Source organism: Opisthorchis viverrini (genome assembly GCF_000715545.1).
Source record: "Opisthorchis viverrini unplaced genomic scaffold opera_v5_1, whole genome shotgun sequence".
NCBI lineage: Eukaryota > Metazoa > Platyhelminthes > Trematoda > Opisthorchiida > Opisthorchiidae > Opisthorchis > Opisthorchis viverrini.
Window position 1 is genome coordinate 8,694,869 of NW_008751657.1, and position 16,965 is coordinate 8,711,833.

General features: G+C 46.0%; 1 protein-coding gene across 1 annotated transcript; it reads left to right on the plus strand.

The window, feature by feature from the left end:
- Positions 1-13,406: 13,406 nt before the first annotated feature.
- Positions 13,407-16,381, plus strand: T265_00149 (hypothetical protein; the record flags this gene model as incomplete). Its single annotated transcript, XM_009163806.1, has 4 exons — positions 13,407-14,330; positions 14,870-15,186; positions 15,413-15,978; positions 16,277-16,381. 4 exons carry the CDS (start codon positions 13,441-13,443, stop codon positions 16,379-16,381), a joined length of 1,878 nt encoding a protein of 625 aa, XP_009162070.1.
- Positions 16,382-16,965: the final 584 nt, after the last annotated feature.

Below are 16,965 nucleotides of genomic sequence, written 5' to 3' on the forward strand. Positions count from 1 at the left end.
GTCGTCTCATGGCGGCACGCGTAGTCTTGACTCGTGAGAACCAAGCGGGATTTCGACCAGGTAGAGGCTGCGCTGACCACATCTTCACACTCCGTCAGGTGTTAGAGCAACGCCACATGTACAGACGACCCACAATCCTGGTATTCCTTGACTTCAAGGGTGCGTTCGATTCTGTTGATCGATCAGTTCTGTTTACTACACTTGCTCAACAGGGTGTGCCCCAGAAGTTTGTAAACATAATTCAGTCCCTATATTCACATACTCCTGGGAGGGTGAAGGTGTATGGTGAACTCTCCAAAAGCTTTCCTACAAAAAGTGGTGTCAGACAAGGATGTCCACTCTCCCCATTGTTGTTCAACCTCGTGATCGATGAAATAATGTAGCGAACACTGGATGGTTTTCAAAACCCCGGTGTCCAAATTGTTGCTGGCGAGAGTCCTGTCGACCTGGAGTACGCAGATGACATCGCCCTCATCTTTGGAGACCTAAACAAAGCACAAACCCTGTTGAATAAACTGACCGCCATCATACCATCTTTTGGCATGCGCCTTGGACCTTCAATGTGCAAAGTCCTGCTTCAGAATGTGTTGTCTGCGAACGTATCCCTTACAATTCAGGGAGAACCACTGGAGATTGTGGAAAACTTTACATACCTCGGTAATTGTATTAGCTCTGACGGAAGTGTGTCTGATGAAGTCAGTGCAAGAATCTCGAAGCTCGAATCACGTTTGCTAATTTACGTCACTTGTGGCGTCAAAAAGGCATCTCACTGGATCTTAATGACCGGGTGTACCAGGTTACAGTAAGTACCGTGTTGTTGTATGGGTGTGAGACATGGTCCCTGAGGACAGATAATGTTAGGCACCTTCAGGCTTTGGACCAGCGATGCCTCAGAACCGTGGTTGGTTGTGGATGGCGTCAGCGTGTCAGTAACGGGGCGATTAGAAAACGCGTATTTGGTTATGCTGCAGGCACCTCAATCCGGGAAAACATCCAGCATCATCGACTGCGATGGTTCGGTCATGTGCTACGCATGCTGAAACACCGTCTACCGAGACGAGTGTTGTTCTCCGTGCCTCCTTCAGGATGGCGCAAACCGCGAGGTGGACAGCACATGACTTGGCAAAAAGGCGTGAGAGATCACGAAGAGTTTGGGTGTTGTGCGACTTCCGGGATGGGGCCCCGTGACCCCGTCTGTGCTTGGCTGGGGACGTTGCAAGAAATGGCGTCCAATCGATGTCAGTGGCGTTCGTGCTGTCAGTTTCTTTCCAGATTGTCTGATTGAGCGGTTGGAGGTGTAGGCACCCCAGTATGCTTGACATGGGCCAGCACTAGGTCCCATCCCTCACCCACTCTTTTTCTCTTCTCTTCACTGTAGGTCTTTTAATACAAGTGTATATATATAGACGAACCTACTGGTTGTACGGCAGTGAAGTATCAGTGCCAACACTGACGTTGCTGTCTCTGAAGATGATGATGACGGACTACATTATACAATCCAGTCTCATTGGGTTGTAAGCATGGTCTCACTGTTACTCGGGTAAGCTCTTTGTCTGTTCCACTGAGCACCAACAGATTGCCCCATTGTTATAAATCATAAAACTTTGTACTTTTGATACTGCGCGATTCTGATTGTCATTGGTGACCTGACCGTCAAAGCGAAGCCTCCTCAACCCAGGTAAAGGCAGCACAAATTATTGGCGTTGAAGTTTATGCATTGGCCAACACCTCATGCATCATTCAGCAAATGATTAGAGTTGCGTCACTTTAAACTTTACCTTGCCTACGTTAGGAAACGACCTGGGTGGTGTGATAGTACTACCTTCTTCCTGGACAAACTTCTCCGCTGTGCGAGTAACCCGTGTGATCTGTTGTCATGATTTTCTGCCCATTAATTTCCTAGCATCGACACGTAAATACCAACTATCTTGCTGGGTGCCCCTCTCCGACGAAGGCGAAGGCCGACGATTTGCAATACACTGGCTTTCCACCCCGGTCTTGAGGACGGGAGCGCAGTGTTTGCCGTAGTGTCAACGCTTGGTTTTTTGTTCACAACCATAAGGCGACAAGTTTCAGCGAAACCGATTGCAATTTGACAGGGAAAACTGATGACGAGTAGGACGAATGGAACGCTCTTTTGAGGAATTGAATGCCGGCTGTAAGACTCAGTATTTTAAAGTCGTCGAGCTTGGAAGCGTTTTTTTCATGGCATATAAAGCTGGGGCGATGGGCCACCACTTTTATAATTTGGCTGAACGAAGTGTACAACATTGCCAATGACATAACATTCACGGATTTACGGATTAATACACAGGATCGAGGCTTTTGCCCAAGTTTCTCGGGTCGGTTTTGTTCTTGCCGGTCGGTCGCTGTCGTTCACCTGAAAGGCACAAGTTAAAAAAGGGTGTAGCACTGCTCTTTACGTTCTCAGCGCGGGGCAGTATGCTCGCCAGCGCGAGGATTCGCATAAATGTCTAACACTGCTTTAAGCTGGGTTCTAGAAGGAGCGTGTAGAACCGTCGGAGGAAGGTCATTCCACGCAGCTACTACCTGAAATGAAAAAAATTTTGTCTAATGAATGCGCTCTGAGCTTGAAAATTTTCTTACTATGTCCCCGCCCGGTGTTTGCTGGGTAAACGTTAAAAAACCTGTTTGCCAAGCTTTGTTCAAACAGGGCATAAGAAAGAATTTGGTCCCCTCGGAGGCGACGGTACTCCAGGGGAAAGAGATCAATCATCGCGAGACGCGTTTCGTAGTCCACGGATTTGAGGCCGGCGACCATTCTCGTAGCGGCCCGCTGGACATGCTCAATGGGGTGACGTCTTTCGTGCGTCCTGAATGGACGACTTGGTTAGCGTAATCCAGGAGCGATCTGACGTAGGCCCCATAGAGTATTTGGAAGTCCATGCGAGTAATACGNCGATGTTTTCTGGTCCCTTTTCACCATGCATAACAAAGGCATTCGCTGAATCCCCTCCAAACGACACACGGACGCGTTTTTCATCATTGAGGAATGTGGCAGTCCAACGACCGCTGCTTGGCAGCGTCTACCTCCATTTGGAGGGCACTGGCATTGGACCTCCAGGATTTCAAGTCGTCCGCAAAAAGTAGACGTGGACTCGCAAGAACGTCTGGGAGGTCGTTGATGTAGATCAGAAACAGGAGTGGTCCCAAGACGGAGCCTCGAGGAACTCCAATGGAGACCGGCGCTGGAGAGGAATAGGTTGAGCCTATTCTCACTCGGAATCATCTGTCTGATATGAACGCTTTGATCCAGCGAAGGATTTTCCCTTGGATCCCGTAATACTGGAGTTTGTGGAGCAGCGGGACGTGCGTGACCCTATCAAATACTTTTGAGAAAAATATGGCGTCCGATATGAATTCTTCGTCCTTGGCTTGGGTTAAGCTGTCCACAAACACGAGCATGTTTGTTACGCAAGAACGGTTTGGGAGAAACCCGTGTTGGGCTGAAGATATCAGATTGCTGGAAGTAGGGTGATTTAGGATGGCTCGCTTCAGAATGCGTTCCATCACCTTGCACGGCACGCTAGTGAGGCTTATAGGCCTATAGCTGCCAGGCGATAGTCGGCCACCAGTTTTGTAGATTGGCGTGACAACTTGGCAATTTATCGCGTCGGTAGAGGGCGAAAGGAATTTTCATAATACGTAGACTACAGCATAAACTGGGGCAGCAAAAGTCGCCAAACTGATGGACCCATTTAAATATCGACATCTATAACCGGGCAGAACAAGGAATATTTCATGTCCCATAAGTAGCCAACCGATTTATCGAGTGTCCGAGATTCGTAAACTAAGCATGATTTCGCCTAGCCACCTTGAGGCGAAGGCTTACATTACCATGGCCGTGAATAAGGCGTAAGGATGCCATCCAATCTCCGGTGGTCAATTTTCAGGGAGAAAAGAAGCTCCATAGAAACTTCTTGTGTCTTTCAGCTGACCTGGAATATGGTACGGAACGTGTGACCAATTTCAACGTGGTAAGAAAGTCAGAACGACAAAGGGACTCCAATTCGTTGTGTCTGCTGCCTCCAGATTGACGTACTGACGGTAGGTATGGTTGAATTCAGATGAGGAGGATGGCTTTTCATGTACTTCGGGAGTGAAAGCGGTTAGCGATCATCTTCCATCCGCGCCTAGACAAATAGATTTCGATGGTATTTACCCAAGCTTAAAAATCCCAGACCGCAAGAGACAACATAAGTTTTCCTCGGGTCCTCCAGGAAAGCGAATTTTTGGAACAGCTTGCTGGAACTGCTGTCTTGGCACCGACGGTTGCAGTGATTGAGCGCGCTTTGTTGCTGCTCTGTTGAGTCGCCCCCAAATCTAGATTTTGGAACCGAATCAATAGCGTCCATCTCGGAAAATTTCATCAATTCATTGTTTAACTACTGTTTTATATGGCGCCATGACTTATGCAGCGTTGTTTCACCCTCACAAGTCATTAAAGAGCACGTTACCCATCATAATATTCCGAGAAGTATCGGGTGTCACGTGCTGCAAATCCTATGCTGGTCTTTGGCTTGGTGTTCCACGCTCTTTGATGTAGATTAAACACACGTTGGTCCTTAATGGAACAGAATGGAATTAGGGAAGTCGCGTTATAATCTTGAAAGAGTATTTCACAGGGTTTAGGTAATGTCTTCGTGGTAAGGAGGGAAGCGCCATCTTTAAAGTGCTCGATTCTGATTGGCTCACAAGCTGACCAATAAAGACACCCCGCGTTTTTGTCTCTGGCCGGCTCGCGGCATGTGTGCACTAGGCGTGATCGCCACCGTGTCAGTGTCTGGCATTCGGACATCGTGGGCGGTGCTAATCTGATCGATCTGCTTTAACTAAGTTCAGCTGTAACACCTTTTCGGTGCTCAACTGCTATGCCACTAGGAGAAAGTGCGAGGGCTGGGTTACTCCCAGGTTGCCCGAGCATAGACAGAGGAACTCGAGAAGCCGAAGTTAGGTGTGAACTACGGATTTTCCAGTCAGTTAATTCGTCAAATCCGAGCTGGCCTCTATCTTGAAGTGTTCACTCGGCGGCTGATGCTATTACCCAACCTCCTAAAAAAATTCCCGTTAGTTAGTTCCATACAAATTGAACGGCTGGTGCTATTACCACAGCCTCTTAAGTAATCTCTCGTTGGTTCGTCGCATACAAGCTGGACCTGCACGATAAATACCTCATTTGCGACTGAATAGTTATACATAGCCACTGGATGGCGCATTAGGTATCACTGATTTGTGTCAACAATACTTCCATCACATGCATGTGGAGACTGTGTAAGTCGCCGGGTATTATATTTAAAGGAGCGTTACACCTTACGCAAAGACGGAGAGTGACTGGAACGAACACTTAAAAACGCTATTGCAGTGCATATAAACCAGATTAAGGTTCTATTTATTATTAAAATGCTACGGAGCCTTTCATGAACTCCTCATAGGTCACAAAAATAGAGAATCAAAAAGTTGTGGTAATCGTAACCAGTAGTGCTCCTTTATTTTGTCAGAAGCGTCTCTATTGGTCGTCGGGTGCTATGACAGTGCCAGTGAATTCTTGGCCCTCTTTGAAGTACAATAAGTCAACTTCTTTCAGAGGCTAGAGCAATGCCATGCATATGGATTATCCACAATCTTGGTGTTCCTTGCATTTGAAAGGCGTTCCACTTTGTTGATCGGTCGGGGCTATTAACTACACTTGCTCATCAGAGTGCCCAAGAAAATGAAATGCACAATCTGGTCCTTATATTCACATACTCCTTAGTGCATGAGAGCGCACTGTCAGCTCTAGATCTTTTCTCTAGTACATGGAATAATGAGGTGGACGTTGGAAGCTCATCAAAGCCCGTTTTCAGATAGCTAATGATGGCACTCTTGTCGAGTGGAATAGGTAGACAATATTATCCTCATCTTCGAGGGCGAAGGCCTATATATACGCCGTTAAATGAACTGATCGCCATCGTGTCTTGTACATAAAAATGAAAGAAGCCTTCAGCTGTAGCACTTCTGGTGCCTAGCTGCCATGCCATCCGAAGGAAGCATGAGGGACGGGATACTGCCAGGTCGCCCAAGGAGAAGCATTGAAGGTTGTGGGAAGTTTCACACACCTCAACAGTTGTATGAGCTCTGACGGAAATGTTGGATGAAGTCAGTGCGTGCTTTTCAAAATCCTGGAACAAATTCGTTAATTTGTATCAGCTGTGGCGTCATAAAAGCATATCACTGGCTTAAGGGTCGTGTGTGGTTTCGGAACATGGCATCTACCGACAGATGACGTGAAGCGTCTGACCACCGGTGACTCATTGCCATTGTTGCATGGTGTCAGTGAATTCGCAACGATGTAATATGGAACGGGTGATTGGTTGTGCAGCGGAAGAATCTTCGACTTACAGGCAGGGCGAGCTTTCGCAGTTCACAATCAAGGGAGTGTCCTATGCCCAAGTTATCTAATGAAATGTGTACTAACAGTCATCAAGTTCAGGACCGTCACGCAACCCCCCAGTACAGTTCTATGGCTTCCACGTCCAGGGCATGAGCATTCAACCTGTATAATCCCATGGTTCTATCAGCCCCAGAACAATCGACGGTTTGGGATGGCGTGGTCGCTGTTTCCTAGGCGGCACACCAAAACTAGTTCTTCCAAGTCGTTGGAGGACCTCGTAACTAGTAGATCCAGGATTGAAGCTGTGACAACTCCTCTCGTCCTTTTTGGTTCCCTGAAATGATTAAGGGATACTATCTTGAAACATGTGAACGAACAAGTTTTGAGGTGGATCCCTGTCGTCCCAGGTTACAAGCGAACTTACCCGAAGTCACAGCTAGCAGCCTATCCGGTGCACTGCAAGTGTAACCGAGGCGCTCCGGTAGTTCACGGTTTCCGTAAGCTACGGTAGATGAGCTTCGAAAAAGCATATTAGCACACACGGGTTTTGTGTGATAGTATATTCGGGGGCCTGGGTGTACGGCGTGCACTAGGCTTGGCCACACTTACTTCGAAGATCGCGGCTGATGATTGCAAGTATCCCACCTTCTATTGTGCAAGCCCTCTGCTCTGTGACAGTCCGGACATTCCAGTAGGTGGCCTGCATGGGATTTTCAGTGCTGAGCTAGGTTTCACTTTTTGTGGCTACGTCTGCTCCAACTCTTCTCCAAGCTGGATCATCTAACTTGTTCCGGACGATACATGCATCCATGTACAGCACTTTTAGCTTTTTGTGTCTATCTGCATCCATTATCCCTGAGGGAGAGCCCCCGAGTCTGGAAACCGAGGGTGTCATCCGTTCTTTCATCATTATAGGATCCTTATTAGTTACTGCCGCCAGCCTGCAGACAAACCCTGCCACATGCCTGGGACGACCCGAGACTGCCTGGCCTATAGGTGCATGGGTGGACTGTATCTCTAGGGGTCTGGTATTGGTGAGCTTCTAAACCGTTTGTCAGGAGCCGCAGTTTCCTGTTTGGCGGGGTGTTCCAATTGAACCACAGGTGGTTGCTGTGTCTCATGTCATGCTTCCCTGGGTTACTTTAGTCGGTTCGCGATTAACGTTTTTTCACGTCTCCGGTGCTGCCGTTAAATGTCGGGCTATTGCGTTTTTGAGCGGTCTGGAACAAACCTGTTCTAACGTAAGGGAATACGGCATTCCGCTGTGGGTACGGGTGAAATGGTGCACCCAGAACCAAAGTCTGCCTTGGTCAGGGAAGGAGTGTTGGGGGTTTATGCATAGCCACCAGTCTAGCACCTCAGAGATTTTCGGGGTTGCAACCCTCAAGCATCAATACAGATCGGTGGGCTTTCGCGTATTCCTCGGCATCGTTCCTGGCTAACCATGCAACTTTCTGGCGTGATGTTTACTCCAATCACTGCCCTCACCACGCCAGTTGCTTATGACACCGTTCTCCGACCTGCGGATTACTACCACAGACCAAATTGTACACCCGACCTCTAATTTTCCTCAACGATGGTATTGTTTGACTATCTCAGCTTCTCGGCAGACATTGCAGATGTAGTGCCAGCGCACATTTCCGTGGTCCGGATTGAAGCAGGCGAGTGCATACTCAGGTTTACATTTAGTTAGTTAAGTCCAAGATGACTCAGCGATAAATCGCGAAACTACTCACCGGAAGGTCCTGGGTTGAAACGCTACTTTGGATTTTCGATGGCTTCTATCCAGGATTGAGCAATATAGCGCTATCTCACTCCTCTTGTTTACTTCCGATTGCAGGGCGACTATGTTTCACAAGGGTGCCACAGTTGGACGAATTTTTTGCAAGATTTACTCTATATCCACATTGTGACCGAATGTGGTTTACCGGATGGCATCTTAACCAGAACAAGGCCAAGGGTAGTGATTCACTTGGGCAGAGAGGTTTCACAAGTGGATGAGTGAGTGAGAATCCGCCCATGAGATGTGGAGTTTGTGACCTCACGGAGTGCATGGTACCTAATAACATGTCCCAAGTAACTGCTATGGAGTACTCGAAACTCTAAACCTGGCGCGGTGGCTTTCCACAGAGTCTCACTGAAAACCTCCACGTGGCCATTACATTGGGGCTGTAGGGTGTGGTTCTGTTACTTGCTGTGTTTCTTGCGTGTAGATTCTTTCGATTCCGGGGATGTCAACAATAAGCCCTGATCAGCATGGATGTAAGCCATAGAACCAAACAGAGCAAACAGCCATTCAGTAACTAAACGTCCCCATATCTGGGTAGACGAATGCAAAGGAAAAACGATGATATTACTCGGTACTAGTCAGAAGTATATATTACGGGTAACGGAAGACATTGGCGCTTGAAGTCGGTATCAAGTCTCTTCAATGTTTTGGTTGCTTTGGCGAGTTTTTTGTGCTGATTTGTAAAGGCTAGGCTTAGTCTGCTCACTTACCAAACACTGGTCTGTCATACATATAAATTGTGCAGAGTGCGGAAGATTTTTAAGCGGACAAAATACATCATTCTTCGAACACTTGGGTAACAGAGAGGCATGTGGATCTTTTAACTCCGTAAGGCTTCATACCAAAATTCACAAACTGTGAGAGAGATGGCATGGGCGGCATTTTCTTCGCATGACTGTCACACAACGTCGTGGTTGGAAGAAGACGACTAGATTAATTCACCCCGGCGCTTCACTTTCGACGCAAATGTTGAGAGTAATCACTTCACACCATCTTCGCGTTTTTATGGCGCACAGACGCTGGGACAATAGTGAGGCGAACAAAACGGTTTCGACAGCTGGGTGTGTTTACAATGAACTCAGAAGAGACATACCTTAGTGAAGTATCCATTTTCCGACAAGGTTGCAGAAACTCTCCATACCTAGGTGAAGAGTTTGAGGGCGTCTAGACTCACAAGAAGATACTTGTTATTGATAGCTATCACGGTTTTGTAATTATCCTGTCGTAAAGTGGTTTGGGTTTCATGCTCTGGTTGGAAAAAGCTCTCCGTCACCAAACAGATGGTCTGTGTTACGGGACAAAAATTATTTTTCGAACCAAGCTTCTGGTTTGCTTGGCTGCGTTCTGTCCTACTTTACGATGTGACAAGTGGCCATTACAGGTTCAAGGTCTTAGGCAGCTTGAAGTTTGGTTGCTGATGTTTTGGGCATACCCTTAAAACGTGCTGCCGCGATTGCCTGTCTTACTGCTATGTTCTCCGACGCTGCCTCGGAATAACATGTTTGATCACGATCCTCAAGACAAATTGGGGAAGTCGACTCAATTTACTTTCCCCTGAACAGGTTGTCATTTTTGATGTGGGGGCCAGGTGCAACCTTTGCCAGCTGCTGTCGAATCCGATATCTTTTGGGGCCTGTAGCATTCTGGGGTCTCGCTAGAAGGATGATTAGCTCGAAAACCGAGTGCCGCGCCTGGAGAGTGCCCGCCAGTCCGATCACAGGTTGGTCAGGAGTTCAAGAAGAGTGGCTACAGTTTAACTCAGGTCTAGCCAATGTCTGCCTTGCGTCCAAGTTGTCATTTTCAACAGTCCCCAATTTTAAGTAGAATATTTCGAAATCAACAAGCTAGGTGATTGTCTTCAGTGTTCGTCAGCTGTCTCTGAATCCGTTGCCGCTGGGCGAAATGGGAACCGCTCCACCGTGATTCAAGTCTTCTGCAAGCCTTCTCGGGCTAGCTTGAAAATGCCTGTGATGCGCCCCAATTTTCGTGTCTTTCAGTGCCTTTTCTTATGTCACAGATGAACTGTTTTGTACTGCAGTTGAATGCGTAGTTCGTCTCTGTTTAATCTTTTGAATCTTTCTCAATGTCTCTGTTTCTGCTGTTATTTCTAGTCACAAAGAAATGGATGACCCAGCGAACCGGCTCAAAAGTGAATTGTACGCAATGCATTCTCACGTGTTTTAGACAAATGCCCAGCCTATTTTGAATATTATCAAAAACGTATGGATAAGACGTCCTGTTCATTGGATTCAAAAGTGACGGTACCGCTTGTCTATGCGAATGTTCCAATTTGATTTCAGCCTGAGGACGATGCCACGCTGAGCGATAGTTCCGATAATTTGGACTACACCAAAGAGTCGATAGATTTATTGAAGAGTAGACTTGCAAGTTGCCTTGACGAGGTTAGCAAAAGCAGTAAGTAATTATATTGTCCTTTATCATACATGATGTAGTGGAAAGCGCGTTGAAGGACTCAGAACGCTTTTCATATGCGGAGAAAAAGATCAAGAGACCTTGACTCTCCTCCAGTTAATGGGAATTCAGGGTTCCTCTCATAATCAGTATGCCGTTTTCCTCAGTAGGTTGCGTTACTGCAGTTCAAATAAAGTTACTGTGATCGTATTGCAAAAATGCACGAGAAATACATATTTTATGTTGCTCTTCACTTATTGATTATCCCTCCGAAAATATTTATCGAACGGATGCTGTGATACTGCTTGTACTCCCCATATATGTGAATACTATATTGAGACTGACATGCCGGGTTTTCGTGCAAACCCATTGCAAAGCCTTATTATCTGTGGTGACTTGTCACCGGGTTCCAGGCAGTTTAGTCCATTAAGGTCTAGCAACATTTAATAAATCCAAGTTAAAACCCTTGACCATTACATTCTGGTACACAGAATATCCGACGCTTCACTGATAATGGAGGCAAGCTGAGTGAATAGTTCATGGGAGGTGACAAGTCGGTTAAGTGTATGTCACGGATCGCGGCTGCTCATGTCTGACGGCTGATAGTAACAGCCGCGCAGACCACGACTCCTTTTTTAGTGGTGAATGCTTTAGCCGAAGTAGATACCAATATACTCCATAGTTCGTCCGACCTATTGCGTCTTGTTTTCAGTCATATTTAACGGTGACGGAATTAGCCATCAATGAGCCTTAATTTGAGGGTATCTGTATCGCGTAGATGCACAGAATTATAATTGCAGTTTTGCGGAATAGGTAATTCATTTGGCTGTACCTGCATGTCTTTCGATTCTTTATTCGAACCATTGCTGTTTGAAAAGTATGTACGGACTCGGTCGTATCACTCTCATACATTTATGACTGAGTGTCGAAGTTCTGTTTATAGCATGTGGTTACCACGTTTTTTGCTTTCTCGGAGTCGCCAGTTTACAACAAGTATTCACTCGGGACTCACCGCGAATCGTGTTGAAGTGTCTGTTATCAACCTATTTTGGTGGAAATCACATACTACTACTAATATTAGTGATAGTTCCTTGAAGCTGGCTCACCTTGATTGGAGGTTTCACATCAGTAGAAGAGTGTCTAATTCTTACGGGATATCAGTAATCATTTGACGGATTTATTGTTCAGTTACGCTCTATCGTTTACGGGCTAGTCTAAGCTTCCATCATCGTCAATCAAGCGCTATATCCATTCCAGATGGTGCTATGTTTCATGTCTATTGGGATAGCATGTCTTTTTTGCTGACCGAGAGGCTGTTAGTAAAGTCCCCTGCAGTTGAAGATAGAACAAAGATTTCGTTTCTCAGGTATGCTGGGGACTACCGGAGATCGATTAGCTCTCCCAAAGCCTCTCTTCTTTCCATAGCGCAGTCAGAGTTCCCCTCTTGATTTTTCCTCAGGAGTTGGTATGGATTGACGGTTTTCTACTTTTAGGGCCATTAAGCAGTCTCCGACACGAATTTTTCCTCAGAGTTGGTATGGATTGACGGTTTTTCTACTTTTAGGGCCATTAAGCAGTCTCCGACACGAAGTTAAGTTCATCCTGGTAAACGGCCTTGTAGCGTCTGGAAAGCACAATATAGAGTTTATCTATTTTTGGTAGCTCCTAACCAGCTGAGCTGTATGGAGTGGTGATTGGATATGAATAAAGAAATTTCGCATCCAGTGTTGTACGGGCCGGGTGCCAGCCTAACATATTAGGTGGTCTTGCCATGACAAATGGCATAACTATGACTTTCGATAAGATCCTTTGACTTGGTCCCAATTATTGGGGAGTCCCATCTGGTTGCCGTCCCGTTTGCATTGCCAGGGTCCCTCACCTCTGACGCTTATATCCGGCACTAGACTGATTGGAATGAAACGACTGTATAGAAAACTATCAAACTATATGACAACTGATGAGGTTGTCACTGCTCAACTCATGAGTCCATCTTGAACAAGCTATCCGAAAGTAGACTAATAACGCGATCGGTTAGACTGCGAAGTGGATCCGCCTTCCCCGGCCTACTTCGTAACATAAACTTCTTACAGTAGAACCGCTAGTGGGAAACTCGGCTGGGCCCTATCCACGGGTTCGTTGAATTGTTGTAGGGGCGAGATGGAAAAAGCGGTTAGAGCGCGAATTCACTGACCGGAAGGCATGTGTTTCGATCGCGACCTCCGCCTCTCGACTTCCCCTGTAGACAGGGAACCTGGCAATATCCCAGCCCTCGTCCTTCCTTCGTGTGGCATGACAGCTAGGCACCGAAAGGGTGCTATAGTTGAACGATTTATTTTTCGCTTTTAAATTGTTTTAGATGTGCAGTTGTCAATGAATGCATTGTTGCATACACATCACACTTGTGCAACATCCAGGTGCAACTTTCTTCCCATTTTTAACAAAACGGATAAACATTTTTAGCTGTACCATTTATGGCAATTGTTTTTTCATTTCTCCATGAACTGGCGCCAAACGTGGGGTCTTAGTCATAACCTTTGCTGTCCACTCGCGTCCTTAAGTACAGCTAAGATGATTGTGAACGTCTAATGTAGAGTTGTCTGTATGGATTTGTCTTCCGTTATTGTCGGGCGAAAATAAGTCTTCAGTAGATCTGTTGTACATATTCGAATGCATTTTCCCGGAATTTCCTGATATACTAGAAAAATGACTCGAGTACATACATCGAGGCTTCGTACGTGACTGTCTGTACATTTTCTCAGTGTGGTTGTCTAATTTCCAGTAGGTTTGTTGATTAACGGTTATGATCAAGTATACATGAGGAATTCGTATTTGCCTGCAGCCTTTCTCCATGGAATTTCAACTGAAGTGTCGCTGGGACGCTTGTAACTCAGGTCCACATGATGTCGCCTCACTCGGACAGCATTTACTCCATAATCACACTATGGATGACGGTTCACCCTGCCGCTGGTTCCTGTGCCCACAGGCAAATGATGGCACAATTGCGAACTCGGAGTCCTGGAAGGCACATCTGTTATCACACGCAGTGTTTGAATATTACTGCTTCAATTCCTCCCAGTCTTTATCCGCTCGTGTTGGTCGGTTATTGGAAAACCCAGTTTGTTCCCCAAATTGCGCTTTTGCAGGAAATAACACTATGTTGCCTAACGAACTCAGGATCCAAGGCATTCCATGGGAATGGTTTAAAACGGAGAACGCGTCAAGCCTAATCAAAACCGAACGCGAAGTTCCTCCATTATTTGGTTGTTATTTTTGTTATACGGTTTTTCAAAAGGAAACAGATTACCTACGTCATGTTCACCCGGGTGTGTTGGCTTCACACTGGCGGATAAAACGGCGCGGTTCTCGCTTCACCTGCTTATGGACGGGCTGTGGGGAAAAGTTTGATTCAAACGAGCGCCTTCACAGTCACATTGAGAAGCAACACTGGTGCACTTTGTTAACGCCTTTTTGCTTTTGGCATAACTGCTCGAGCGACACAACTAAGTTGTGCACTAGCATCGAGTGGCTGCGTCATTTGTTTCTGCATAGCTTTATCGAGTCTCGTGTCTGCGCCAGTTTGCAGCGACTTCAAACTAACAGAAACAGAATTGGTGTAAAATGTCGGGGCATTAACTTTCAAAAACCCTCGTATGTCAACAAAACCATGGATAAGCTGCTCTGGCATACCGACATTCTCCATTCGGGGTTCCGATGTCACTGGATTGAGTGCGAATACACGTAAGTTTTGCTGCTTGTAATCTGATTTGCGGGATTAATTCGTCTTCCAATTTGTTTGGTCAACGAGCACAGAAGTTTGTCAACAATTATTTGGTTTTTCTGTTCGGTTTATTTGTCTACTACTGAGCCGATCCCATTTGTAAATGCTTCCATTGCGCATTTTTTGGGTTGCTGTTGGTATCCATGCATGAAAATAAGAACATTGGAGCATTTTTTGAATCACTGTCTGTCATGTAGCTACGTCAACCATATCAACCTTTGGAAAGAAGGATGTCTGAGGGAATTGGATGCTTCAACAGTAGGGTCCTGGCCCTTATTGGTAGTTTGTAAAAAGCTCAGATTTCAGTTAGTTGCTTCAGCGTAGGAATTTTGCACCACTGGGAAGGAAAACGATGGATTCTGTCCGAAGAAGCTTATTTAGTTGGGTCACTCTCGTGAAGATCAGTGAATTGTGGCGAAGACAACCATGAGCTTCAATTGTTTAGGCGGTTTTCCCATTCTATAGCCAAAGTTGTGCTTTTTTCCATGACTTTTTTCAGTACGGATTCGGCACAACTCTTTGTGGACCATGCGGTTGAACATGCAACTTCGGACGTGAGTGACAATGGCCCATTTATATGTCATTGGGTTACTTCCTCCGTGCCAACCGCTGCTACGTCTGTTCAGGACGTAGACCAACCAACTATTTGCAAACGTACTGTGAGTAAATTGTCCGCTTTGAAAGAACATCTCTACCGGCACACGGGTTTGCCAAAGTTCATATGTGATCAATGTTACGTTGGATTCAGCGAGTTCAACACGTTCAGGGAACACTTTTCATGGAGCATTCCAGATCCTTTGCGCTCCGATCCATCAGGTAATTCTTACCGTTTGCATTGTTTTGTACTGGCGAGAATGTCCCACCTTCCATTTATCAGTGGACTAAAATAGCTCATGTAACCGCTAGCGACAGCACCAGTGTGAGAGCACTGTTGCTTTGCTGCCATGCATAGGTATGGTTGAACAGAAAACGGCCTACCACGTTTTTCGCCACTCGCTCATTACCAGTTGAAGCTGACCACGATCATCCTTTGTTATTTCAGCCCTTGTACAACATGACAACTATACGGACTCCGATTACCAGGAGTCTACGGGCTCCCCTCGTTCATCGAGCGGAGAGCATACGGTCTCGCGTTTTTCACTGCTTCATTGCCCTCGTTGCTCTGCAACGTTTATTACCCGGCACCGACTGATTGAACATCAAAAGAGCAGGAAGTGTGTGGCTCTCGGCCGAATGGAAGAAGACCCAGCTGCAACTGTGATGCTTAGTCGTCGTCCAAAGAAACCCGGAGTGTGTACACGTGTTGATGGCGCGCACCGCTTGATATCAACCAGACCAGAAGACAATCCACAACTCACACAGTATTTCTGCTGTCAGGTGGAAGGTTGTCAGTTTCAGTCCAAAGAGTACTGGTCATACAAAGATCATTTCAAGCGATCTCACTTGTCTGCTAGTGAAGGCACTCGGTATCTATGTCATCTGTGCGAATTTTGGGCGAGAAATTCAAGGCTAATGACAAAACACTTTCGCGATAAGCACGGTTTGGTACCTTCCACAGGACGAAAGCGTTTCACGTATAGCTATTATCCCAACCTTTCTGGCTATAGAGTAGTGTAGACATCTGTGTTAAGTTAACTTTCATGAACGTCCTCCATAATTTTTTTTCTGTCGATACCTTTAAAACATCAACCAGCATTTAACTACAATGATCTTTTTTAATACGGGCACGTTGCATCAGCCTCCAAGAGAACTATTTTTGTTACTGACAGAGTTTCCAAACAGAGTTATATGTATCTTTTTGAGCGGGATTTTTACTTCAATACAATACTTCAATACAATTCGGATTGTTTATTATCCTTTGGCGTGTGCACATCAGATCATTCATTTAGCTTGATTTCAGAACTAGGAAATAATGGATGCTCCCGTGGCTCCGGATTTGGAAGAAATCATCGGTGGTTCAGATGAAGAGAACGAAGCAGACACGGAATTACTTACTCCTGCTGNTTGTTGAGGGTGGGTCCTACTCGTTGTCCCCTTTCGAAGTAATACGTTTGACTCATATCTATGCAGCTTTGGTTTAGCTTTTTAGTGTGACTCTCTACTGCGGGGTAAGATGAGCCTGCCCAGATCCAGGGCATGTGATAAAGTCGATTTAGTGCTGTCTCGTGTGGGTCAAATGCAAATGATGTTTCCAGTTTCCCCGCAACTACAGAAACAAGTCTTTCCATACTAGAACGGAATATGGTCATCTGTTTACTCTCTGAGCTTGGCAGTTTGGTTGCAAACGTTTCATCGCCAATCGAGGCGACATCACCAGTGTGCCGTTAGGGGTCGGAGTAAGTCGTAGCGGTGTCAGTGTTGCATCAGTTGTGCGTCACCATTCTACACTCCATCTCCTAGCAGCATATTGATGATATTGCCCTGATTGGTAGTTATTTGACATGTGTTTACTAGAAGTACCTCATTCCGACAACACTTTTGATACTCAGTAGGCTTGCTTCTGAATATTCAAGTTATCCTGGTCTATCAACAGCATGGATTTGAACATTGGTTGTTCGAGTCCGTCGTCTTCACCGAACGGGCAATTCTCGGGCT